General features: G+C 33.0%; 2 protein-coding genes across 8 annotated transcripts in view; one reads left to right on the top strand and one right to left on the bottom strand.

Annotated features, from left to right (window-relative positions):
• The first annotated feature begins 30 nt into the window (after positions 1–30).
• Positions 31–9083, top strand: LOC140452339 (phospholipid scramblase 2-like). Of its 2 annotated transcripts, XM_072546524.1 has the most exons (8): positions 55–183; positions 355–399; positions 3284–3340; positions 3855–3995; positions 6100–6317; positions 6419–6589; positions 7873–8022; positions 8970–9083. In XM_072546524.1, exons 1-8 carry the CDS (start codon positions 150–152, stop codon positions 9024–9026), a joined length of 873 nt encoding a protein of 290 aa, XP_072402625.1. In that variant the 5' UTR covers positions 55–149; the 3' UTR covers positions 9027–9083. The 2 variants fall into 2 exon arrangements, with proteins under 2 accessions (XP_072402626.1, XP_072402625.1); XM_072546525.1 differs by lacking the exon at positions 355–399 and having other exon boundaries at positions 31–183.
• Positions 9084–12137: 3054 nt separating this feature from the next.
• Khc-73 (Kinesin heavy chain 73) overlaps positions 12138–27942 on the bottom strand; it is a 148713-nt gene continuing 132908 nt past the window's right edge. For 5 of the 6 annotated variants that reach the window (XM_072546142.1, XM_072546144.1, XM_072546145.1 and 2 more), the window contains 7 exons: positions 27256–27327; positions 25241–25410; positions 23028–23297; positions 22645–22969; positions 22178–22369; positions 21951–22115; positions 12138–20205 (listed from right to left, as the gene is read on the bottom strand). In XM_072546142.1, coding sequence (XP_072402243.1) covers positions 20135–20205; positions 21951–22115; positions 22178–22369; positions 22645–22969; positions 23028–23297; positions 25241–25410; positions 27256–27327 — 1265 coding nt within the window. In that variant the 3' untranslated portion in view covers positions 12138–20134. The remainder of the gene's footprint in view (positions 20206–21950; positions 22116–22177; positions 22370–22644; positions 22970–23027; positions 23298–25240; positions 25411–27255; positions 27328–27942) is intronic. The other variant, XM_072546148.1, reaches the window with a different exon arrangement.

Genomic DNA, 27942 nt, shown 5'->3' with positions numbered 1-27942 from the left:
AAACATATTACAAGTAGAAAACAATGTGCTGAACTAAATTATTTTCATAGATTAGATAAAAGATGACACCATATCGATAACAACAAATACTTTTTCATTCTATTAGTCTTTTGTGTATTAGTTTAGTGTATCTTAGCTTGTAATTGAAAATGCAGGATGAAAATGCATACAGTAACATGGAAAGTAAGTGTCTCATTTCCTTTAAAATATCTATCGTTCGGTTTAATGATTTCTAAGGTAAAAAAAGACAAGGTCGTAGATAGTAGATTTATATTATGCCAAGAGTGTTTTTTAGATCTAATGGTTTATAGGCATGTAAGAATTTATCGATAACAAAGGGTTGTATTTTTGCAGATGTTGAATTAGACCATTTTTCCAGACAAGAAAATAATTTTACAGGTAATGTTTTTAATTGATTTCATTTTTTTCTACTGATATTAGAACTCTAATCTTTATCGTTTAATCATACTAGTTTCCTCTTAATACAATATTGTTTTAAAAACTGTCAAATTTGTGCAAGATTGCTAAATCTTGTAGAAGGTATTTTTTCAAGACCACAAATTGTTACACGAAAGGAATTGGAACAGATAGACAATATCTGAAGCATATTCCATAAGTTTTTTGTCGGAGATTATAAAGAGGCATGAAATATTGACTTTCTATTTATCTTTTTGGACAGAGGCATGAAATTTCTGTTTATCTTTGGACACAGATCTCTCCTTAACCCCCTTTTACTCATCTCTATAAAATATTGTTGTTATTCATATATCCAGTATATTCATATCATTTGTCGGAGAGTGAGGCAATAATATATACCTCTGTCCCTCGCTCCCTTTTTTTACTAAGAAATCTTTTTTTAGTTGCAATTTTGAAGACGTGCTGTTGCTATGTGGTTCCGAAACAAATTGGCTATAATTTTTATTTCCTAAGGTGATCGGGGAAATCTGTGAGCTGGAGTGTGGAGGTTTGCTATTCCTGAAGTAGATATACTCTCTACCGGGATTCCAGAGGAGAATCTACCGGCTACCTGGTACGTGATTGAGATACTTTCGATCTATATTTACTATGTTCTTCAGTAATGAATTGTACATAAAGAGATTAGTTAGCCATCCTGAGCTTTTACTCAGTCATGCTTACCTCAAACAATTAGCAATCACGACCGAACCAATATACTTTACACATTAACATTGAGATGAAGTCAAGCATTTATGCCAGTATAAGACCAATAATGACATATGCCTCAGAAGTAAGACCCGACACAGCCAAAACGCAAAGGCTACTGAAAACGGCAAAGATGAGAGTACTGAGAAGAATTACAGGAAATACGCTGAGAGATCGAAAGTGAAGTGAAGACATTAGAAGAAAATGTACTTACAGTGTATAAATGAATGGACACAAAATAGAAAAAAGAATGGAATAACCACATAAGCAGAATGGAAGAGACCCGTGTCGTCAAAATAGCAAGAGATAAGTCACCAATCGGCAAAAGAAGTATTGGACGACCGCGCAAAAGATGGAGTGACTACCTTCCATAGAGGTATTAATCCGCCAATAAACAAGTAGAATTACTTATAAAGAGGAAGAAGAAGAAGTGAAGAAGAAAAAATGTCATCCATGTGCTATTCAAGTTGCCGTGGGTTAAGATGACCAGGTCATGAGCATAGATTCGCTTCTGTGGACAACTTCTGGCTACTTTGGCTAACACTGTATCCCCCTGTAAAGTTGCGTTTATTATACGGATCCTCAGCATGAAGTCTATCCATCTGCAGCTGACTATAACATTAGCCAGAGAAAAATTATATGTGATGTAGACAAACGTGGATTTAAAATAGACAATATATGGAAATGTAGAGAAATTCTTTTTACTGTACTATCCGATGATCGAGGTTGTTGATAATTATCTACCCTTTCCTTGTCACTTTCCTGTGGAATCATAGGAGATTTTTAAGTCGTGCTCATGTCACAAAACTCGTTCTTTCTTTCTTTCTCCCCTTCCTTTTACTCTATCAGGGTGTCGGATTTGGGCTAGCTATTTTAATTTCCTGTCACCTAACTATTCCATTCTTTTCTATTTCCTGCCATTATTTTCAATTCCTCTAATGATTTTTGTTTTAATTTTCCTGTCTCTACTACTTGCTGTATCGATTTTTTTCTTGATCTGCCTCTTTTTCTTTTTACGATGTTCTTTGCTTCATGGACTTTTCTTGTAATTCTGTTGGGTTGCATCCTCATCAGATTGCCATACCAGTTCATTTGTCTCTTTGCTATTTTATGCATTATTGGTTCTTTGTTGGCCATTCTTCTAATAGTCTCGTTGCTTACTCTATCCCATTTCGTCTTTCCAACTATCCTTCTTAGATGTCTCATCTCCATTGCATTTATCCTGCTCATATGTTTTTCCAGAATTGTCCAATTTTCACTTGCATAGAGCACAGTCGGTATCACTATTGTGTTATATGTTTTTATCCTTGTCTCTCATGTAAGTTCTCTTTTTCCCAGTATTGAGGCTTACGCATAGTATAGCTTGTTTGATTTCTTTGCTCTATTTGTTATTTCCCAGTCCATTTTTCCGTAGTTGGTAATTATACTTGCCAGGTATTCGTCAGTTATAATTATTTCCAATTCTGAGTTTTTACATTTTATCTTTATTTCATTATTTTCCTTATCTTCTTTGCCGCTGATTATCATTATCTTACTTTTTCCTCGTTTATTTCCATTTTTAGTTCTTTTATTTGTTCTGCTCATGTATTCATTAGTTTCTGCATATTATTTTTGGAATCTGCTATTAGTACTATATCGTCCGCGTACATTAAGAACTCTACTTTTAATTTGTGGTATCCTATTATTGTCTGTAGTTGATTGAATCTTGCTCTAGTATTTCTTATCAATTCGTTCATTACTATTATGAATAGTAAAGGGCTGATATTATCTCCTTCGTTAATCCGTATCTTTCAATAAAATTCTTCCGATCTTTCCCATGCTTTTGGACTCTTCCTTTTACCTCTTTGGAAGTACTTTCTATAATTTTTATCAATGTATTTGGTACAATTATTTCCTCAAGCACTTCCCTATAATTTGTCTTTCTATCGTGTCAAATGCGGCTCTTAGGTCTATGAATGCATTTCTGTTATAATAAATCTTTTGAGTGTCATTGTTTTGTGATCTTTCTAGTGTATTTTTATTTTCTACTGTTTTCTTTTAGAGTTTTTTTATCTACTGGTGATTCTGCAAAATGGCGAGAGATATCATGAAAAGCAATTTCTTAACTTATACTTTTTTTCAGTTTATTCTCGAAACGAACAGGAGAGTGCCATAACTCAACAACCAACCAACAATGAAGGTGAGTAATATTTTAATCTTTAGATTAGTCGGTGTCTGTAGATAAAATATGTTTACCAATATGGCGATTTTTTAAAGTATTTGTGCTACCTTTATCATCTATCAGATTTGTTTAATAAAAAAGTATACTTTGATAAATCTAAAGTGTTTATATTATATTTATTTCTGTTGATAAATGAACCGTTGTTAAAGGCCTGTCTTATTCTTAAATAAGAAGAAAATCAAACAGAAATTACTTAGAATTGCTGGGGCACGTAAAGTAAGTCTGCAGTTCTTAAAAATTTCTGTTTATTTTTAATTGTGATTAAATTAAAAATAAAACTATTAAAATTCTAACTGAACTAAAAAATGTTTACTTATTCAAAATGACTCTAAACATCAAAAACAGTTTTTAAAAAGAATTGCAATGGGGTGCTCCTTTCTGAACAAATATTGTATAATAAGTATAATTGAGTGTAACAACAAAAAAATAACACTATTGTACAAATTAACGCTAAAAAATGTTTGTTCTTCAGATTATCCTGGTTTTCGAAGACCCATACCAGTTTCTATTATTGACGAAGACTACAGAAGAACTATTGCTCCATCAAGTGGTCTAGGTTTTCTCCTTGATGTCAACCAATTGATCATACAACAAACTATTGAACTTGTAGATTGTAAGTATACTTAAACTATATTATTTAAGAAAATTTGGCGCGTAATTTTTCGAAGAAAATCCAACGTTGTTTATTGTCATTGTTACTAATGTTACATCACCATCACGTAACACATACAAAACGGTTCTATTGCGTATTTCAGACATGTGATGCGGAGAAGGATAGGACCATGCAAACTAAATTAGAATTTTCTTGACAACGTTCTCACTTTTCACGACAGCAACCGTACGAACAACATACAATCAGATATTCTCAACAATTCCGTCGCAAAATTAGATTTTTAGTATAAGTATATCAGAAGAAATGGACTTTTAGTAATTACATGGATAGTAAACAATTTCTTTTCAATGACTGCCATAACGAATAATGGGATTTTAATAGGTTCATAATTACTTATTAGGAATAGAAAACATATTTAATAACGTTTTTCATAATGATCAGATTAGTTTTAAAAACTATAGAGTTGCAGTAACTCTAAAAATTGCTCGTAATTGTTCCAAGGAAACGTGGGCTACATTTCAGTGTTTTAGAAAAGCAGATAATCATTAATCTTACCAACTATCATTTGGATCGCCGTGGTATTGATTCATTATCAAATATAATAACGCTTGTGTCCGAAATGAGTGGTGTTTCTGAAAGGAGTATTTACAAAGTGCGCCAGGAGTATGCATCACCTCCTCGTCTTCAACAACCGAAGAAAAAGTCTGAAATCGGTAAAATGTTATCATCGTGTGAAAATAAATACGATGAGACAGAAAAGGGCCGTATCACTAGAATAGTGCACCAATTCTTTCGGGAAAATAGACCACCGACAATCAACTCTGTTTTGGCTATAGTAAACGCTGCTGAGCATTTGTCCAATTTTTCAAGAAGCACACTATATCATTTGTTGTGCGATATCGAGTTTAAGTTTGAAACACGCTGTAGAAAGTCGATTTTAATTGAGAAACAGGAGAAAATTTCATGGCGTCATACGTTACCTACGATTCATTCGTCGATACCGCGAAGAAAGCTACAATATCGTCTAATTCAGATGAGTCATTGGTAAACGTAGACCACAGCGTATGGGTAGATACGTCTATTAAATCGCATAGAGATGCAGTTGTTCGTGGCCTGACTACAGGCTTAAAAGCTACTGCAGCTTGTGGTCATCGTTTTGTCCTTCTACATGCAAGATGTGAAAATTTCTTTGTTAATCTAACAGAACTGACTTTTCTTCTTCTTCTTCATGTGCCGAGCTCGATTATCGAGCGTTGGCTATAGTAATTTTTTGACGGTAGCTCGGAAAAGAGATGCAGAGGATCTGTTAAACCGATCTCTCAGGTTTTTAAGCCATAACGTTCTTCTTCGACCTGGCCCGCTTCTTCCGTCTACCTTGCCTTGTATTATTAAATGGAGTATATTATATCTCTCTGGGTGGCGCATAACATGGCCAAAATATTCAAGTTTGCGATTTTTAACTGTTTTGACGACTTCCGTAACTTTTCCCATCCGATGCAAAACGACTTCGTTACGAACTCTATCCACCCAACTTATTCGTAGGATTCTCCGATACACCCAGATTTCAAAGGCTTCCAGTTTCTTGAGAAGTGTATCCGTCAAAGTCCAACCTTCGAAACCATACAAAAGAGTAGAGAACACATAACATCTTTTCTTTAACTTTTCTGGCAAAGAAAAACACCCAAGATTACACAAGAAACACTTTTAGTTCAAACATAACCTAATTCCTAGTTTGCCAGCAAAAACAGTAGTGGTGGTGGATAATGCTCCTTATCATAGCAAATTGGAGAAAGTTGATGAAATAGTGTTGATGGTTTGTGCTATTTTATTATTAGTCAATTTTCAAAACAATAATTCAACCTCTCAAGGGGTTTAATAAAAATCTTTTTGTATGGTTAAAGGAGGATTAATTTATGATAATTCGCAGAATGGGCGAAATATGACAAACCCGCTTGTAATATACAACCACACTGATTCTAACGTTTGAAACGCAGTATAAAATGATTTAAATTGGTTTTAAAAAACTGCTCAAATCCTCGCCGAATAAAATTTTTTAAATTTATACTAAAATATAAGTAATACTTATTTGTTTTTTGTATTTTAGTAATTTCCAATGTTTCTTCAGAAAACAGGTATACAGTAAAAGTACCCAGAGGTGATACAATATATTACGCGACAGAAAGTTCAGCAAATTGTCATAGAACGTGTTTTGGATCTGGCAGGGCATTTAGCATGAGATTGTATGACAAAACTCAGCAGGAAGCTCTTATACTTGAACGACGATTGGCATGTGGAAACTGTACATTTTGTTGTTATCTTCAGGTAGAGTTTTGAAATAAACAATAAAAGCACACTTTTCTTATGTATAGTTAATAGATACCTCGTATAGTTATAATTTTGATATCATATTTTTATATTTTTAGAAAATGGAAGTTTGGATTCCACCCGGAGAATTAATAGGTACGATAAGTCAAAAGATGTCTTTGACAATGAAAGCTAGTTTTAATGTATATAATAAGAAAAACGAAATAATATCAGTGATAGAAGGTCCAAGTTCATTTGCGTGTATGTTCGGAAAAACACAAAATTTTCAGGTAAGTAATTGTTGTCAATTTGGCCAATATACAATGATTGAAAACCAGCATTAATCTTTTGGGAATAAAAATTTTTGCAGAATGTTGTAAAAAAGATTGTAATAGCAAATAAAAGCTACTATATTCGATTTGGATATGAATGGTAGTCGCCACATTAAAGATTGTATACACCACTGTGTAAGTACTTTTTCTTTTGGCTCTTATCCAAAAAAAGCACTTACACAGTGCAGTATGCAAATTTAAATGTGGCGACTTCCCAAAAGCTTCATCGGTCAAACTAGTAGAACTTCTACCACACGTATAGCAGAACATATAAGGGCTTTCAATAATAGAAAAACAGACTCTACATACGCACTTCATCTTCTAGACCATAATCATTCTTTTAATGAAGAATTTCAAATTCTTCACATCCAAAATAAAGGCCTTAAGCTATCTTCTCAATTGCTATTATCTTGCTGACAATCACTGTTGGGAAAATTTCTTTCGAATGTACATAGTTAAGAAACTAGTTTATCAAGAGTTTTGTCTTTATCTTTAGTTAATAGAATCCAACCAGACTTAAAGCTTTCATACAGACTAGGTAAAATATGTATAATTTCGCATATAATCATTACATCTGGTATCTTACTTAGTTGCTTCATTTCAAGTCCGTTATTTAGCTCATTAAAACCTAGTTTTAACTTTGCAATTTGTGTTGTCACATCATCTCAAACATTCTACGATAAAGAAAAGAAATCTGAGCAAAGTTTAAACAACTGACCTTTGGATGAGGCTTCAAACTGTTGCTTAAGAGCGGATCAAGCATCAAAAGCTGATTCTTTGTCCATAATTTTCTGATAAACGTTGTCACTGATAGCACTAGTTATCAAACTTTTAGTGTAACTATTTGCTTTTTTATAAAAACCAGTTTTGGCCTTATACTCTTTCTTTTCAGCTTCAGTTGCTGTTTCTGTAATATTTTCAGGTTTCACTAACTTGCCATCTATCACATTTAAGCAGCTTTCATGGTAGTCCAACATGTTTCCACATTGGCTATTCCGATTCTCCATTTAGTTGTTTAATATTACATATAAAATCCATTTTCTCGATTTTTCTTGTCAGCCTTGGAATTTGGAAGTATTTTCTTGATAAGAACTTTTTCCTATTTTTTCACTAGATATCTATTTTATCTACAAAACTGTGGTGTCTGGGTGAATAACCTTTGGTGAATTATATATTTATTGAAGAAAAAAAAAACTGAACTTTAATATACTAAAAACTGATTGTTTAATAATTTTTTTCAGATTTACACCCCTGATCGCTCAACTCAGGTAGGAAGTATCATTTATCAGTGGGATCAGGTACAAGTCTCTTACAATATTCTATTAAAAATGATGGGCAATATTACTGAAACAAAGCACAAAGCACTTTTATTGGGATGTGCGTTTTTGTTGGTAAGTACTTTAGTCTGTATTTATCTTAGACAAGGAAAGAGATCCTAAACTTTACATTTTTACAAAAATCGAAATAAATCAACTTGCCCTGTATTTAGGTAGAGGGAACCCTTATAAAAGTACAGCTTATTTTTTAAGGACAACTCAAAAATGTCATCAAATATAGGGTGTTCCATAAAAAAATATATAACTTTGATATACTTACCACTCTTTATTGGAGCACCCTGTATAATTCAACTTATTTTTAAATTGTACTGTTACGACCCTAAACTATATTAAGTCGTTTTAAGTACAGAGACCAGGCGTATAGGATGGCCACCCTGTACATGTTGTATCCATTTTGTTCTTCATTCTTTTATTTTCTCGTTGATCGAGTAGAGGAATGATATAACTTGTGTCGTTTGCTGCTTTTATTTTTGGATTTCAAACAACACTGAGTTATTAGATGTGTAGCATTTTTAAGTAGTAGGTGATCTGTAGTAAGTGATCTCCATTCTCAATTCTTTAACATTGTGTTAACTTCCATAAGTTATTGCATTGTTATATGGTGAATTCTATCTGAAATTTATTCTTGTAAGTACTCGTTTAGACAACTCCTAGAGTTATATAATATCATAGATTGTCAGTGTTGCTTCTATTGTTATTCATTAATGACTTCCACTTGTTCTGTCCTATTCATTTGTTTAATCAGTTTTTTAGCAAAAATTTGTCTTCAATATCAATTTGGCTAATAAACTTTTTACATGCTTGTTGATGTGTTTGACTTATAATTCTTTCTAAGCTTTTCTGTACTTTTTCGAGTTGTCTCCTGTTTTATTCTGCAAGTACATGTAGTACGCCCTTTAATTTTCAATTACTGCACTTTGCATTTATTGATTACATTATCGTTATCATCTTGTTACTTTTTTTGTCCATTTTTTACTTATAAAATATTATTTCTTTTTCAGGAGTACATGTATTTTGAGTATTCCAAGAAGAAGACTACTTGTAGGTGCATATGTTAATAGTTTTAGGAAATGTACTAATATTTTTTACGAAATAAATTTATATTACAAGAAAAATATATTGTTTGGTTATTGTGTTTTATTCCTAAAAAGCCGGTAACCACTAGATGAAAATCAATATGTTGTACTGTAGTTCTAATAAGCTAGGAAAAAAATCGGTGTTTAAACCGATCAGAATCTCTTTAAATCAGAACCGCGTTGATGTGGATTGTTTTATGAACATTATGTTGCAACAGTGCAAATGAAGAATTTGACAGAAAACGCTTGAGTTAACGGGGACATTAACAGCAAAGGTTGATCGGAACAACCGAAGAAGTGATTCAAGCACAAAAAATAAAGAAAAGAAAAGCAGTTGGACCAAATTATATTCTTGGCGAAGTGTGGAGAGAATTAGGAGAGCCAGGAACAAGTCGGCTAACTGGTTTATTTAATAGAACTATGGAACTGAAACAAACAGAGAGCTAGAGGAACTGTCTAACGAACCAAGAATCAGTCGCTTCATAAAAGCACAGTGAATGAAATGGGGTACGTGATAAGAATGGAAAGGAAGAGAATATTAAAGATAATTCAAAAATATTCCAATTACGAATAAAAGGAAAGGGCGACCCAGATAAAGACGGTTTGATAGCGTACAGGCAGATCTCAGACAAGAGGGAATTAATGGTTGTAAAGAAAGAGCAACAAAAAGGGATAAATGGAAGAGAATATGGGAGAGTGGCCCCATAATTGTTTTTATTGTTACAAAAAAGTTGTAGTTCTGTTTGTTTTTTAAATTACTGGACGTTAACAGTTGCTGACTTTTTACATACCAAGCAGCACTCTTATTTTGAGCTGTTGTATTATTAAAAACCTTTCTGAGATATTTTTTGTAGATTTTTTAAGTCTTCATCCGACAACTGAACTAACTCTTCTGCATTTAGGCCCTAGTCTTTACCAGGTTTATTATTAATTATTTGCTTTTTAATATATTTTTTTTGTATTTTTGTTTCTTGTACCCGTTTTTTACATTTTTTTTATCAAAAAACTTTTGATAATAACCAGTTGCACTATTGCTATATTTTGTAATACATTATTTAAATAATTTCCCGTGAATTATATGATACTGTTGCCGCCAAACACCTTAACTGATAGCCACATCTCTTGGTGTGATTTACACGTTTACCTCCAACAAATTTTGCAATAACAGAATTTGAGCTGCTTCTTCAAAGCGCTTTTTATCAAACTTGTTGCATTATATTAAAGCCTATTGCTGTTAAATCGCCAACACGTGATACGCAGTGTTTTTAATATCTTGTTTTAAACCAAGTATTTTTATATTGTCACTGGAATTGTTTTCAAGGTGATATTTGACAGTACAGTCAATTGCCGTTCGTAATCCTTGTACATTACTTTTTAGTACAGATCTTAATTACAAAGGAATAGGTTTTCCGCAGAACTAATTTTTTGAGGATTGTTCTCTTAGTCGATTGACAACATTGCGTAACAAATGGTTTTTGCACTCGATTTTCACAATAAAAAAGTTATTGCTGTACGGCTTGGCTTCACATATTTTTTTGTACGTGCTGCTGTCGTCATCAGCAATAAAATATTTTAAGTTGTGCATTTGTATGGTCTCTTTAAAGCTTTCTAATAACATCTTTTGACGCACAAACACAACAATAATTGTTTTTTTACGCCTCAGTACAATAGATTATCAGTCCTTTTTCCTATAATACAAGCCAAATCCGAATGTGCCGAAAATACCGACTTATTTGATCTTCGTACCTACGCACCATCAGCTATTACAGTAAAACAGTTTTGTTATCTTCTGGATCAACTTCACCCCATTCTCGTGCTAGATTTATTTCTTTTCCAGCAGCTAACATTAATTCCATGGCTGTATTATAAAAATTGTTCATGAGCTTCTCTTCTATTTACTGCAAAATATTTGGGTATTACACTGAGCTCGTGTAAAGAAGAATTCTGAGTGAAAGACAAAAAAAAATGTACTGGTTGTTTGGATAAAATTCTACGCTGTTTCTACACAATACATTATTATATAAGCAAATTGCGAAAATTATAAAAACAGTTATGGAAGATACCACAAATCAACACAAACTATTTCTATTCTATTCTATATACAATTTCGCAAATTGTCGTCCACTTTTTCGTGGGGAAATAAACGTCTTCGTGAACTACCCATTGTAAAACTATGAACACTCTGGTTTGTCAATAGTCTGAATCTGAATAAACTTTGTCCATTTAATAAGCACTAAATTCTCGTTTTAACATTATGACCCTACAGAGAAAGTGTAGGGTGTATACCTGGTAGCTAGATATCGACAACAAGGACAGCCTGTATTGACCGAGAGAGATAAATATTGGCAGAGCTTCGAGCGAGGAACGGCCTTAATGTGAAAATATTCATGAAATTTTTTTAAACATTATTGAATTTTTACACGTCCTATAAATAGATCAATGCACGTGAGTGTTACCATAAGTACAAATTTGTATAAATGAGTTAAAAAGAATTATGGGAATTTAAATTTTTATTTACGTCTAGTAGAAAGAAGTTTATGTTTTATGATATTGTATAAAACAATTTTAAGACAATGTTACAGTACATTTTCCTCAATATGTTAGTGGTGGATAATAGTACCCATCATGATGTTGTACTGTCAGTCTCCAAAAATCTCTGTCAACCTCTCCCCCACTCTATAACCCCGATATAGCTCCCTGTGACTTTTTCTTATTGCTCGTCGTAAAGATTCATCTCAATGACAACTCTCATCATGGCGAGTGACAAGGGTACTCCAATCGTAGAAGCAAACGTTGGAAACGTTATGTCGGTTTAGGAGACTATTGTGAATGTCGATATTAAAATTTTACTGGTCACTTATTTGCTTGTGTTTTATTGCACACACTTGATGTGTGCGCAATATAACATAATTAAAAATTGTTAGAGAATTTCTAAGCGGTTGGTTGTTCTGTGCCAACATAGAAATGTCACTGATGCAATGAGCTTTAAAGGAAATAATTTATATTTTATGTTCATATAATCTTCGCGTTCCAACGCTATATATGACGTTTTTTGGTGGTGAAAAGGGGAGTATTAAAGAAAACAACTTGAATCAATATTTTATTTAATTGCTTGTAGGACCACAGCTACAAATAAACTTTAAAAACTATCAAAATATGAGGTTAAAATAATTTAAGGTAAACAACAAAAATGTACATATATATAAAATATTTTTAACTATTTTTTTATCTAAATTACATAAAAAACAACAAACCCATATTGAGTGAAAACAAAAAGCAAGTTTTTAGAATGACCAAAATTATTTAATGATGGTTTGTATTTACATGCTAATGTACAGTGTATTACAGAACGACCAAAAAACTACCTCTAAGTAACTGACAAAGAAATAATATTTACAGGGTGATCAAATCATAATTCCGAGCCTCACATCTCCTTTGTGAAGAGAGATACAAAAAGAGTTATGAATAGAGAAAATATTGATAAATTGTGTCCATAATTTTCGTATAAAACTGTTTTTATATGTCATTAAAACGGAGATACCGATCTCAGAGTATAAGTTGATCATCCTGTTCTATTTTTAAAAGAGTATATTTGTATTTTATATTTCACAACATTATAATTACATATAAATATATTAGCGGCTACTTTTTGGCCTATTCTGTATATTTTTGAATCCACTATTTAATTACACAGAATGTAAAGATAGTTAAAGCCTTTGTTTGCAGAGCTCAGATGATATTTAAGTCGATAAGAGATAAAACTTAAATATAATGATATAAATTCTTAGTGGTGTATTTATTGGGACATACATTACAAAAAGTGAAATATTTTACAGTCAAAATGTATCCTAGTTAATAAAGACTTATCAAAAGTGTTGTAACAAGATTTTTTTAACGACTAGACTGATAATGCCACTAAGATGTTTAGAGATCGTGTCAAATTAAGTGACTTAAGCGTTTAGTGGGTATAATCTCTAATTTTGTAAATTACTGCGCAAAACAAGTTTTATGCACTCTTGTTTAATTAAGCCTCTATAGAATACTATATCGTTCTGTTTGCTTGCATTGTATCTTTTGCTTCTGCATCTAAACTACTGGGAAGTAGAGAGAGAACGGTCCAGGTGAAAAGTGCGTTGGTTATCCTAAATACAAGATTATTCTATTAAAAAAATAAAAGACTGTGTGAACACTGTTTATTTCTTAACCGAATAAAGTTCTGATATGGGTTAAAAGGAAAGATTTGGTCTTTTTAGGACTACACACATACGTTGTGAGAAATAAGTATCTTCAAAACTGTCATAAAACACCTCTTTACCAGAATATTCCACTGAACAGTAATAATTTTGAATTCTTATTTCCTCTCAAGATCATGGTGTAACGTTATAAACGTCACATGTTTGTTATTTTTCGTTTAATAATTATTTTATTTCAATTTCTTTTGATTTTGGAATGGAATGGAGCCATGGATTCTATGGACAATGGAAGCTAACGAGGTTCTGTTTTCTATGAGGAAAAATCTGATGTCGAATAAAGTGGAGTGAAGATCAGCGAGACAAGTACAGTTTAAGAAAGGTAATGATGTTGTTTGGAGGGCCTGAACTAGTATACAAAATGAAGGGAGCTAGGATACGATAAGCAGATCGCATAGGAAGAATGTCACAAATTAGAAGGTTAAAGATATTGATTAAAACTTTAGAGTGCCTTGAATTTACGAATATTTATTACCTTGCAAGTCCCAGAACAAGATACTCCATTTATGTCCAGACGTACCATTCGTTTTAATAGGAACATATACGTAAAAACACTAATAAGATCTCAAAAGGCGAAGTTAAATAAGTTTGATCTGCAGATTACTGCTTCACTTCCACTTTGCACTCGTTCGTTAAAAAATATCTTGTTCCAAACTTGATTAAATTCTTAAACATGGATGTTTTGCATTTGTACAACTAAATTTCAACCTTTGACATAAGACGAATTACCACGTACTCACATATTTGGATTTTCCAATGATTATTGCTCACAAATTTACACATTCGCCCCGGTTGAAGTCGTCCTACGGTCAAATACATTACATATAGATGGGAACTTGAATTTAAACTAAAAACAAACATTGATGATACAACAAAACCAATTAGTTTTGTAGTATATGATTGTTGAAACTTGGTTGTACAATTGAAAACTGGCGGAACTGATTTGTATCCTTCGAGCATTGGTGAATATATCGATTGTAGTTGACATGCGCTGATTTAAGTTTTGTACAAATCATTTCTTGTTAAAATGAATGTTGTCAGATTAATATAATACACTATATTATATATAACAAATTGGACAGAATGATTTAAATTGGACAGGAATAGGTCTAGTATTTTATTTTGTTGACTGGGATCACTGACGGAGGTTATGAGAATGATAAATAATATAAAACTCAAACTTGAGCAGGGTTTGATGTGTTAAGATATTTATTTCTCAATCAAATCAAAGATGGCATTACCTACTTCTTTTCCTAACTATAAAAATGGCTAAAAATAGACAAAAACTACCATGGTTAGATGAACAATAGGAATATTGTTCAATTATCTGCGATATATAAGTTGTTAATGACATTTACAAGTTACTTAGAGAAAGTAAAAGCTTTATAAACAATGTCACTTCCTAAAATTTTCGATTTGTTTTCACATATCATATTTTACTTAAGATTGATAAATTTTAAGAACCCTAGTTCTGTTGGTACTCCCCGCTCTTATTTCTGTATTAAAGAGCTGAAATCAGCATTGATTTCATATTCATACAACTGCAGTATTTTCTTTACTCTATAATGATATCAAGTGATTTATTCATTTTACGTCGTGGTCTTTCCTTTTTTCGATTTTGTTTAACAAGTTTCTTTCACAAATCTTACATTTTCCTTCTTTTATGTTTTTTTAATTTACTAAGATTTACCTAGGATACAACAATTGTTTGTAGGCATTTATTTTCTTTGTCGTTCTTTTTTTATAAATATATTCACTGCAGATAGATACAGCAACAATATACCAACCAAGATAACTAAATTATTTAGTAAAAAAGCCCCAAGAAACTGACTTCAATTGATCAAATACAATCGCAGATTTGACTGTTAAATGTTTTAATCAGCTAAAAAGTTACAAAACATCTTTCAAATCGGATGCCAAAATATTCGTAATTTTTTTATTTCCCCCATTTACTAGAAGTTAAAGGATTATATAACAAATAAGTTAAATTTAACTATGTGATCATTAGTTTAGAACCAAATAAATTTATTGTAGTTAATTATTTTTATTAGTTCATAGAAGATAAACAAACAAGATTAATTCTGGACCAAGCTCAATCTTAAATCCTATAAGATAACGCTAGTTACATTTCCTGTCAGATTTAACACAGGGCTTGATCCAGAACTAACATTGCCTGTCTATTATTTATACTATATACATTTTCCAAAGTTGCTACATCAAAATAATGAAATTATTTTCAAACAAATGTTGATGAGATGAAAAAATTACAACTAAATAGCTGATAATCTATTAAGTTTGCACATGGAGCTTTTATTTCCCAATACATAATTCTATATACAAATTCGCGGAGTTCTCAATTACATATATAAAGGTGCCAAATCCAAAATAAGATCTATATTTCAACAGAAGTGTCTAACGACTAAATTAAAGTTCTTGGAGCTGAAAAAACATTCTAAATTCTGAATTTAATCGACACTAAGAGTTTACAGTGAGTAAACTACCTTGCTACCATTGGATAACCGATATCGTCTTGTAGAATGCAACGATTTTTTCAACATTTCTGTAGATATGTTTGTTTCTATCTTGAGTTTTTGCCTGAGAAGAAAGTTTAAGGATCATGTCATTGCTGTATCTTTGTTTGGTCTTCACCCACCACAATTCTTCATTTCTGTTAGTCATAAACTCACTAGAATGCAGTTATTTCTCGACCACTTCTTTGTTTTTATTTAAAGAGTCTCCAACATAAGTTCCCGTTATAATACTTTTCAAACTCTACCTAAATTTTGGATGAGGCTATGCATTTATTAAATTTAAGTTTTAGTATAACCTTGCCACCTTTTCGCGATTGTTAAATTGACAGTCTTTATCATTCTTATTACTTCGGCCACAGTCAATGGACGACTAAACCTCACAATCACTGAGCAATAAATAAACCATAGACTAGATTATATTGCAATTCTACAATTAGATAATTCTTTTGGAATGTTAAAATTTTTGAGTAAATTAAACTGAAGTGACACGGTTTAAAATGCCTGCTAGTCGATTATGGAATGTTAATTAGTAAAACAAGCTTTGGTCTAAACAGCGAGTATATCACTGTTTGTATAAAGTAGGAAAGTCAAAAATTAAGTACTATAATACTCTGGAAAATCAGTCATTTAGACCTGGCGCAAATTGAATCCAGCACACGCCGAGGCCATGAGAAACCCATGCATCTGTTTCCCCAGATTTTTTAGCGCAACGTATATTGAACCCAATCCATTTCCAACTCATAGCCCAGTTGGTAAGATGACTTACGAGCCCCTTCCCATATCAGTTGGCCCACCTATGGAATTTGCAGTTTAAGTCGATTTCCATAGACAAATTATACTCTGCAGGTTTTTATAAGTTCCCATATATTTATTAAAAACATTATCCTTATGGTTTTTTTATTTATTTTCAACAATAAAAAACAAATTCACTAAACCCTGGCTATGCATTCATTTATGTCAACATACGTTGATTTTTTTCATAATTACGTGAAATCCAGAGGTAGCTATCGAAAAATGACATCACAACAATAAAATTGTCAGTCAAATTTATCAATCTAACGTTAGGCCAACTGATAAAGAAAGGGGCTCGTAAATGGAGGACTATTTTTGTTATTAGATTCTGAATTCGAAGAAGATAAAATCATGTTTGTAATACCTTTTGACAAAAGCAAAAGAAGGGAATCACCATGCGTATTAAATTTTTTGCCAATTTTCTCCCACAAACGATCCTTCGATTTAGTTCTAATGTAGTAAAGTAAGGATGACTAGTATCATATAATTCATGATTATTTCTCACAAGTTCGGACCTTTCTAAATTATTATCACTAGTAGACCAGAGAACTAAGGATTTTCCGGTGACATTCATTGATACAGGTATCTATCAACTGCTTTTGATAAATTTGGTGATAACTCTATGTAATAAACAAAATAAGCAAGTCTAAAATTACTTTTTTACTTATATACAATGCAAGATCGCTAAATTATATGAAAAAGTGACACAATTTTACAGAAAAAGCATAGCGAATCCTTTAAAATGAGGGTTTGTAAAGTTGTTTTCATTAATTTGTTGCTTAATTATAGCAAAAATACATTATATGTTTCTTAGGGAGAGCGCCCACCAAACTGGCATGGCAAGTGGCAAGTAGCAAGTAGAGCGCGTCTAGCATGTTACTTAGACTGTAACCAATGCAAACGAATGATTCAGCGTACACCAAAATGATAGTGACAGTGGCGTCATGCAGCTTGCTACGCCACGGCGTTAAAAATAGAGCTTGTTCTACTTTTTGCCGCGTGCTACTTGCATTTTGCATATGTGTTTGTTAAACAATTTAAATATGAGAGACAGTCCAGAATTTAATATTCGTTTTGTATAATTAATTGAGAAATTTCCAGGTATCTATGACAACACAAGTCCGGAATTTTTTAATTCTTTAAATACATTAAATTTACTATGCCCTTGCATCTCTTTCCAATAAGGGTGTACCCAAAACTGACGTTGCGGAGGAGTTTTGTTCATAATTTTCACGTTTAAAAGCGTTAGCACAACTTCATCCTCAGAGGGAATATTTTAAATTTAAATATGCTACTGATAGTAGCATGCTACTAGTCCTTTTAATGTTATGCTACTTTGGTGTGCGCTACCTGCCATGCTAGTGCCGTGCCCGTGCTATGTCACTGCCATGTTACATGTCACGCCAGTTTGGTGGGCGCTCTCGCTTACATGTACTATATCAAATTTTATTTGCTATGCATGTTGAAACCTTTCTGCCCATGTGCCGCTAAAATTGTGCTCTGTTTGCAAACCTTCCCACGTGCACTGACGTGGGGTTGCCACGTCCTTCCAATGCGCATGCGTTGAGTTCAATTCGCGGTACCTATCTCCAACCCGTGCTCACAAAACGACCCACGCATGACCTTCGCGTGTGCTGGGTTCAATATGTGCCGGACCATATTTTCGTATATCAAGAAAAATAAACATATTGCAAATAATATGTGTCATCACGATCTCTTTAACGAATTTATGGGTACAAATCAGTAGGCAATAGACAATTAACATTTATATAAACGGATGAACGTATTCGATACTCTAAGCATGCGCAAGAATCCAGTTCAGAAATTAAGGATGCAAAGAATAACCTTTAACGACGATTAAAGCACTAGTGTCGATATTATGTTGGTAAATTTATTATAGTCCAAATAAATATTACACAAAAGGGGATAAATTTAGAAATTATTAATGTCAAAATGAAATAGCATAAATTAATACGTTCAACGACGAAATAATCATCGCCCAATACGAATAATTAATGTTTTGTATTAAGTTTCTGAAAGTTAATAGATGAAGTAGAGGAGGAGGGCCTAAAAAAACAAGTTGGGATACCATTAGGTAAGATATAATGACAATGATCAATTTGTTAGTTTATATTAGCAATGCACACATCTCACTGTCAGCCATAACTGTATTGTCCCATAAAATGTGAAGAGAATTTTGTTTTAAAGATCTCGTCAAAGGATAAAATTATATTTGAGTAGCACAGTCACCGAATTTAAACCGAGTCGTTCACTGCAGTTTATTTCGTAAAATTAGAAATGGTCGAAACAAATGTTTACGCTATTGAATCTACGCTTTATCTTAGAGTCTAATTTCATTTTTCTAAATACACACAGAAGTTAAATACTCGTAAGCTACAGGTTGCCTATTACAGATACATATTCCTATTTTAAATCTGTTCAAGTTTACAGCACGCAAAAAATGTTTATTAATTCACATATGTTAGAACCAAACTGCTCTGTGTACACTAATTATATCACAGAAAGAAATGCTTAAATTATAAAATATAATGTTGCATCGAGGAAACTAGACAACATATTTAGTGCGCAAGACCTGGTTAGCAGTCGCTCTGGCTGCGTTATTTCCGAAAAATAACGAGCAGAACGCGTTGGAACTTTCCAATCAACAGGCAAGGACTATTATATATAATTTTAATGATTATAGGAGTGTTTATGATAAGTAGGGATAAAGTAATATTGTTGGGAGGCTCACATCTAATACAAAAATGCTGCTACCACAAAATATCGTGACATAAAGTAACTGTTTTATAAAAAATACTTTGTATATATATAATCATTAGCACATCAATATGAACAAGTCTATTCAGTATATGTGGTAGCATTTCTTGCATTTCAATCACAGCACTACTATTTTGTGCAGTTTCCTTTATATTATTGAGGAAAAATTATAAGGTTATCAGACAATCTCTGACCTGAAGATTGATTTCAGGTAATGGATTATACAGGAGGTAGATATTTGGCTGAACTTAATATACTCCTGATGTGCAACAGAGCTTGAATATATATAGAACAAAAAACATTATTCATGACTACAAATTACAACGAGAGATTGGGTATAAAATTATATCTTTTTTTCAAAAAATATAGTGTCTCGCTGTAAATTTCAATACATGAAGGCATTTGTGTGTAGAAATTGCTATAAAATGACAATACCAAGCCAAGTGCTCGCTGTTTTTAAAAGTGCAACCAAATACGCGTACTACAGTCATCTATTTCAAAACTTCTCTCCATTACACACATCATTATGTTTCTCAGATGTAGATGATTGTTCAATGTATATATAATAGATGAGATCGAATAGATGACCCTGTACAGTGAGACGCTATGTATATATGAAATGGCAAGGATAAATAACACTACGCCATGTAAATGGACGGCACAGTTTGTGTCGTTAAACACGGCAAATGGCAATAAATAGGGTGGATTAATGAAAAGATGGTCGAAATGTTCTCCTCTTCTATTTAGCTTTCGAAATTGCTCGGGTACCTGTTGTGTTTAAACCATTCCCTCGAGATCGGCTTTTTGAATCTGAAAATATTTAATATATAACATCAACTTTACTCACAAAGATCAATAAATGTGTTGTGAAGAATGGAAATGTTTGTGGTTGTGCCATATTAGTTAACGTTGTGGGTGGACTAATATTGCAAGGTGATTAAATAACACACTATGATAAAATACGTTAAATTTTAAATTAGATATACACACTATAAATGGCAACACTGCGCGCCGTCGTTCACATTATTAAAAACCGATACAAATGCACCGCCTTATAATGATCAGTGTATTTTTATCGAGTTTATGTTATAAGAAATGAACCGAGTATACGTAAGCAAAACAAAAATCGACTGACGTAGATGCATATCCCTTGCGTTGTTATGTGTTACTTAATGGTTTTCGTTTTCTCGTTTTCTGTCTAGGAGTCTAAGGCTAATCCAAAACTTGACGTACTGTATTATAGCATTTCTGTTAAATATTTAATATTATCCTGAGGTATAAGTGATTCGACTTAGAGATCGACAAAAATTAATCCAGTGCATCTCAGCAGCCCCATTCCCGGACATATGCTACACTAACGCCTTTCCATGTTCATGCTTCATTTCAAGTTTCTCCTCTTCTGATGTATTCGGCAAACATTGTTTGTCTGTTCTGTTTATTCTAGATTTCTAGATAGCCATCTCTTTGCTCAATATTTCCTCCTTTCTTGTAATTACCTATTTCCATTTTAAAGTAGCTATGCAATTTCCTACATATTGCATTCTTGCACAATCGGCGATCGAGTATAGTTCAGATCATACTACCATTATACATTACGTCACAACGCTTATATCAAGTGTAGAAGAATGACACACAGTTGACAAAACAACCTGAACCAAATGTAAATGACAAACAACTGCCTGGAACTTTCAAATCTAGTAGACGTTTAAAAAAATGTGACATGATTAGTAAGTATATTATATTAGGCGAGGTACAGGATGACTTTGGTAACCATGCCATTGATTTTTTCGATGTGGAGGTCCACGATGACCTTAAGTCACTGCAGAAGTAGTTAACAACGACCAGAGGGTGGTTGAAGAAGTGCAAGAGGCTGTCAGCAATGACTAAAAGATTAGTGATAAGACAGCGATCCCCTGAATAATTATGTGTCAAAGAAGAAGAGATGAAGGCATAAACAATGAGTTCTACACCTACCACACAGGGCGATTCTCGTCTCAACTTCAACCTTCTAGTTATTGTTAACAGCATCTTCCACTTCTTTAGCCACCCTTTGGCTATTGCCAATTTCTTTGCCATTACTTCTTACATTCCTTGTGTCGCCTTTTGGTCATTGTTAAGCATTTCTTCAGCGACCTAAGGTCACTGGAGGACACCCACGACTACCAAATCGTAGAACCCAAAGTGATACGGAACTCCACGTATTGACATGTAAACACAATACTATTAAACTATCTTAGAATAGTTAATTCCGAATGACACATATTATCAAATTTGTTAAAATTAAGAAAAACCCACAACCTGTGACGTGAAATAGAGAACTTTAATTGATAACTTATGCTTACTTTTAGATATCTCGGAATCAATCGATTCGTCAAACATTCACTTAGGATATTAATTAGAAAGAGCGCACATCTTTGTCGCACACCTCCATTCTTCAAATGCAAACTTTTTGATTATAACTGTAGTTTACTTTTACTGGTACCAGCGATGTTTATGAAATGTTGTGGATCGATATTTGTAAACGAAAATGTAAAAATGTCAAATAGTAAATTTACCTTTGCTGAGGGAACATTTATTACTGTTGGCAAGAGCTTCAGCCTTTTCAAGCCTCATTGCTCGACCTCGTCTATCAAGGATTAGTTTGTCTGCTCTTACAAACATGCCATGTTTTGGTTTACAAGTGAAATACCGCACTCCTTTTATACTACCATCATTTTTACCTGTAACATAATATATTTAAGGGTATAAACTAAATATTTTTCAAATAAATACTTGTTTTTACCTTTAGGAGCATCAAGTTCGACGCCTATCCAAGTCCCAGTCGAGAATTCGGTTTCTCCCATGAATGCCACGACTCCAGAAGAATTGTAAGGTCTAATAAGAACACTTTCTCCTAGTACTACCCAATCAGGGACGGGAACATCATGGAACTTTGACAAATCAGGACGAGAACCGAAACTACTTTCATGGTCGTCTAGAAATAAAGTTGGAACATTCAAAAAATAATTTATTTTAATTCAACCATAGAAGATACAAAAATATAGGAGTTATGATAAAAAAAAGGTGGAGCTAATACAGAAAATTTGGAATGAGGATAGAAAAAAGCACAAATCCTCTATTGACCTATACAAAAGAAAATATCTACTATAGCAGGAAGTAATTATCAGTGTAAATCACTAGAAAACGTTGTATATAAAGTACTAACTACATTATTTAAAAATAAGGACATTATAAACCAGTATATCTCACCTTCTAGTCGATCGGTAGAACTGTCCATACTATCCTCTTCAGACAACACCAAGTTGTTTTTACTTCCCAAGTTATGAGCTGATTTACTTTCCGACATAACTGATCGAGCTTGTGGAAAAGATGCCCTGTGTGACTGGCTTCTAGTGCTTTGTTTTTTCCTTCTTACAACTCGCCCTGGAGATAAATTCGTTTTTACAACGGAATTTGATTCGTTAAGGTCACTTCCAGTTTGATTTGGGTTTGAGTCGCTGTCACCGCCGTTCACGATGTCGTCTGAGCTTTCATCGTTGTTGGTGGAGTGTTGTTCTTCTTCAATGGAGAGTCTCTGCAATAAAAATATGATATAAGTAAATGAGTCCACGCAAAATTAAAGATGTATCTACCTCCACTTCCTTAGAAATATCCGTTACTTCTGATACAGGTTCTAGATCGTTGTTCATTTTACCATCAAAATCGGGAGTTTCATCAACACTCATACTTTTCATCGACAGGGAATCATCACAAGAAAGATTTGTAGTTGAAACAGCTTGTGATCCATATCCACTGGAACTCGAAGATGGAGTGTTGGGTTTTGGTGCAAATTCCGTCAAAGAATCTAAAGTACGTGACATTGGCAAATATTTCTTGGCGTAAGTTTTCTTCCTTTGTACATACTGAAATGATCGTTAAATATAAATACAAGACACTATACAGTGATGAGTGCCTTAAGAATTGGAAAAATAACGCAAAAGATAGAAAACACAATACGTTGTGAAATAAAAAGAGATGAAACTAGTAAAGGTGGGAAATTATCGATAGAAACCTATAATTTACATTACATTACATTAGGGCTATCGACAGTTTCCCGCCTTTAAACATTAGCTTATTAGCTAGGTGACTTGTTGTGATACAAGAAAGCAAGGTATATTACTATAAATAACATTCAAATCAATTTATCAGGCTCTTCTAATCTGGAAGATGACAGACATAAAGTAAATTCTGTATTATTAACTGCTGAGCTCATAGTGAGCATGTCTTAACTCTTAAAAACGCGTGAAAATACTAGTTTAGAATTTCAAACAAAAATAATAACACCTACATATTTATATCATTTACGACCGAACTGACTTCTACTGATAAAAATAAGGTACCAAATGTTCACAGTGCATTACATACCCAAGATACATTAACAGCGGAAACTTCTACATGCACCAAAGGTATACTTACTTTTTCGTGTCTGAATCCGACTACAGTTTTTCTGCCCAATATCGGGCTACGTCTACGTAGACGTAGCCCGATACCAAAGGTATAAGTTGATCATTAAATACGTCTGTTAAAAAAAAAAAACAATACCCAAAGAAGAAAAATCTGGGAAGAGAGAGACCAAAGAAGAAAAATCTGGGAAGAGAGAGACAAAGGGATCCAATTGTTTAGAAAATGAAGAAACTGTGGAACTCTGGCCAAGAATTAACTAGTAAAACTGGAAAATTAATGAAAATGAGAGAATTGGGACCTGGATGTAACAGAAAATGTAAATCGAAATTATCTGAAAATGATAGAGTCAATTTATTTAATATTTTTTGGGAATTGGCTGATCATTACAAACAGAGCAAATATTTATGTAGATATGTTCTTAGAAAAGAGAGAAAGATTGTAAAGTTAAGAGTCCAGAAGAAACTGGACATATGAATATAATTTGCAGTTAGCATAACATCGACTCTAAGGTTGTAAAAAACATTTTTGGACACTTTTAACATAACAGATATGTGGTTAACTACGCTTTTCAAAAAAATTGATAGAAAGGTGGAGGCTTTATGTCTGGAGATATGCCTGGTCGCCATAAGAACAGAGCAAATGCTGTAGATGAAAATATTAAAAATTCCATTCGTGCGCATATATACTTTGCTCCAGCAAAAGAATCTCACTACGCAAGAAAAGAACAACTAAGATGTATTTTGATGATTCTTTCACTCATCCCAAATTGTATTCACTGTATAATGAATAGATGTTAGAGAATCACCCATGCGATAAGCCAGCCACCAAAAGTCAGCATAGACACATATTCAATACTGAGTTTAATATCCGTGTCTCACTTGTTCTATGTTCGCCCCGCATCTTGCACGTACGTCTATCACGTCGCTGAAGTGTCTTGCGTCAACCACCACATGGTCGATTTGACTGTATTCCCATCTGGACTTCATGTTACCTTATGTATATCTTTGTATAGACATAACATACTTGGTATTATAACTCGACCTAAATTAGGACCTGTAAGTTTAACAACAATGCAGTACGAGAAAGTGAAAAGCTGAGGAAAAATTATAAAATATGGATTAAGAAAACGATAAAAAATATTAAAACTGAAGGAAAAAAAATAAAATGCGGAAATTTTTTTAAATCGCTCTCCTCTAAACTAAGCAAAAGTGAGTTACAATGTTTTTCATATCAGGTGTCGATGTAATGTACTGTAAATTATAGGTTTCTTTCGGTAAGTTCCTACCTCTACCAGTTTCATCTCTTTTTATTTTTAACAACATATTATGTTTTCCATCTTTTGTGTTATTTTGCCGGTTCTTAAGGCACTCATCACTGTATACACAGTAAAATATTTACTTACGTGGATTTCCGATTTTCCGTTTAAACCTTCCTCGCTTTGTTCTTCAATTGGATCATCCATTAACAGATCAAAGGAATGCTTCCTTGGTAACGCTTTGGTTGGTTCTTCATGTAAAGTAGTCATCCTTAACCCTAATTTGGTGTTGGCTGGTGATACCATTCCAGGGAAAACTAAATAGATTTATAATGAGGTTCATTGAATAAGAAATTATAGTTGGCGATCAAATTATAGGTCACATGATTAAACAGAAATGGGACTTGGCATCATATGCCTAGAACTGTGCAGTTCTGGCACTCTTTTAGATGCTTACTCAGCAATAACTTCCATTCAGCGATCGATCAATAGATGCTTGGTATACTCTATTCCCTTAACCCAGTCCCAACTGTCTAGTAAATAATTTTTAGCTGGTCTTAGCTTTAAGTTGGTCACATGCAGCTTATCAACAAAATAAAACTGCTTCAAAAAGATAAAATTATTTAATTTTACGAATAATTTGATCGCCTCCTGTATTTAGTAGTTTCAAACACAACCAAAATAAAAGCAACACACAAAATTATTTACAATAAATCAAAAAACTATTTTTTATAAAACTAAATATTGTAATTTGCCTAATGAGATCCGATCGTCTGTGTTTATATAATTATTTACAACTAAGGCTTCGTCTGTAAGATAAATTTAAATTAGTGAATTACGTAAGGTTTATGTAATAGACAGAAACTTTTTATAGAATCGGATCCCAGAAAAAATAACACAATGAGGGATGTGTTAACACATAAGCAAAATATAAAACATGCTGGCCATTTAATTAAACAAAAAGAACAAATAATTGTGAACAATTCTACTTAAATAAATTTTAATGCACGGATTAAATTGTAACTATGTAATTCGTGACGACGGATTGAGATTCAAAGACAAAATTCCAGAATTTGTAACAATACATTAAATGTATAAGATAATTGGATGAAGAGGAAAGAAATGTTAACTACGATCAATTCTGATTTATATTTTGAGATAAACAAAACTAAAAAAGTGTAGTAATTATTATTGGAAGAGATTTTAATAAATAAGTGGGCCAATCCAAATCAGGATATGAAGACGAGGCTTGGCACAAGGAAATAAAAATAAAAGAAAGGATAGAACAAAAAAAAGAGAGTGCTGAACTGCATGAGAAGTCAAATCTACATGTATATGTATATGAAAGAGACAGAGACTGGTGAGTGGGAGCAGATGAACAAGTGGAAGGGGCATGGTAAAGTACTATCACATAGGTTTTTCGCTAACTCCTCAACGGAGAAGCTTTTAGTGGGTAGAAATTTCACACTACCTTCTAGTACAGTCCGGATAGGGTCTTGTTCCGTCCGAATAAAAAACAATGGGTATTAAAGAGCAACGAGGAAATATACAGAAGAACATGCAACTTAGTAACATCTTCTTCTTCTTGTAGTGCCTATCCGTTTCTGATGTTTGCGGCCATCATGGCAATCTATTTTGCAAACTGCTGCTATGAAAAGACTTGTGGTTGTTGTGCTGAACCACCTACGTAGATTTTTCAGCCAGGAAATCCTTCGCCTTCCTGGTCCTCGTTTTCCTTCTACTTTTCCTTGTAGAATTAATTGCAGCAAACCATATCTTTCGCTGTTCCTCATGATGTTTTGGGTGTTTTTATTTTGATTAACAACTCTTTTCCTTTTTGCACTCTTATTAAAACGTTCTGGTTACTAACGTGGTGGGTATAGGAGATCTTCAGGATTCGACGATAAAGCCACATTTCGAAAGTCTCAATTTTCTTGCAGGTAGCGTCTGCATGTAACAATAGAAGGAAACAATTGTATAATGTTTCTTGAAGGAACAAAAACAACGACAAACAAAACAAAGAAAAGATGATATGAAATGCTTTTTCTATGCGTAGTGTAGTTCACAAACTATTTGTTCTACTATCCCAAATAAACAAACCAAAAAAAAAAACTAAAAAAAAAAACAAAATTCAACATATCCAGCTTTTAACAATAACATACGTTTGGTACTTGTCGGCTGTTGCAATCTCAATGAGTTCAAGTTTAAATTGAGATTTAAGAACGTGGGTCGGGCTGAAATATCAAAGTTTCGGTTTTAGTACACTTAAAGGACACCGTAGTTAACGTGCTTGGACATAACGATTACCATTTTTTCTACATTTAATTTAAAGTCATGATACAAAAGAATTAGTTTAAAGCCACAAGAGACATAGTACTGGTCTAACAAAAACAGAACATGCAGGTTAGCCAATTGTAAAACGAAAACGATCTAATTTTGTACACATACAAGACTTTGTTTATAAGCGTTTTATACCAATCGCTAAGACTTTTATTTTATATACGTTGATCAACAAATCCGAATCAAAGCAGTCTTGTAAATATTTTTAAATGTCCATGTCTATGTTCACTACACATGCTCACGATGCACCCGGTAGTTTTTGGGATTGATTTGAGTTGTCTATGTCTCCGTGACTTTATTACAGTTATGAGATTTGTACAATAATGTGATGTTGGCAATTACTGTCTTTAACAAGCACAGTACCGTACTGCCCCAAAATACGCAGATAAATATTATTGCAATTTCAGAATTACTAAGATAAATATTTTGTTCAATAACATGATAAATAATTGCTAATTAAAATGAAAAATGAAAAAGACAGAAAAGATTTTATTTCACGTTCAAAGCGT

The sequence above is a fragment of the Diabrotica undecimpunctata genome, chromosome 10, assembly GCF_040954645.1.
Source record: "Diabrotica undecimpunctata isolate CICGRU chromosome 10, icDiaUnde3, whole genome shotgun sequence".
NCBI lineage: Eukaryota > Metazoa > Arthropoda > Insecta > Coleoptera > Chrysomelidae > Diabrotica > Diabrotica undecimpunctata.
The sequence above is the reverse complement of the archived record's forward strand: the minus strand, read 5'-3'. Positions and strand labels throughout refer to the sequence as shown.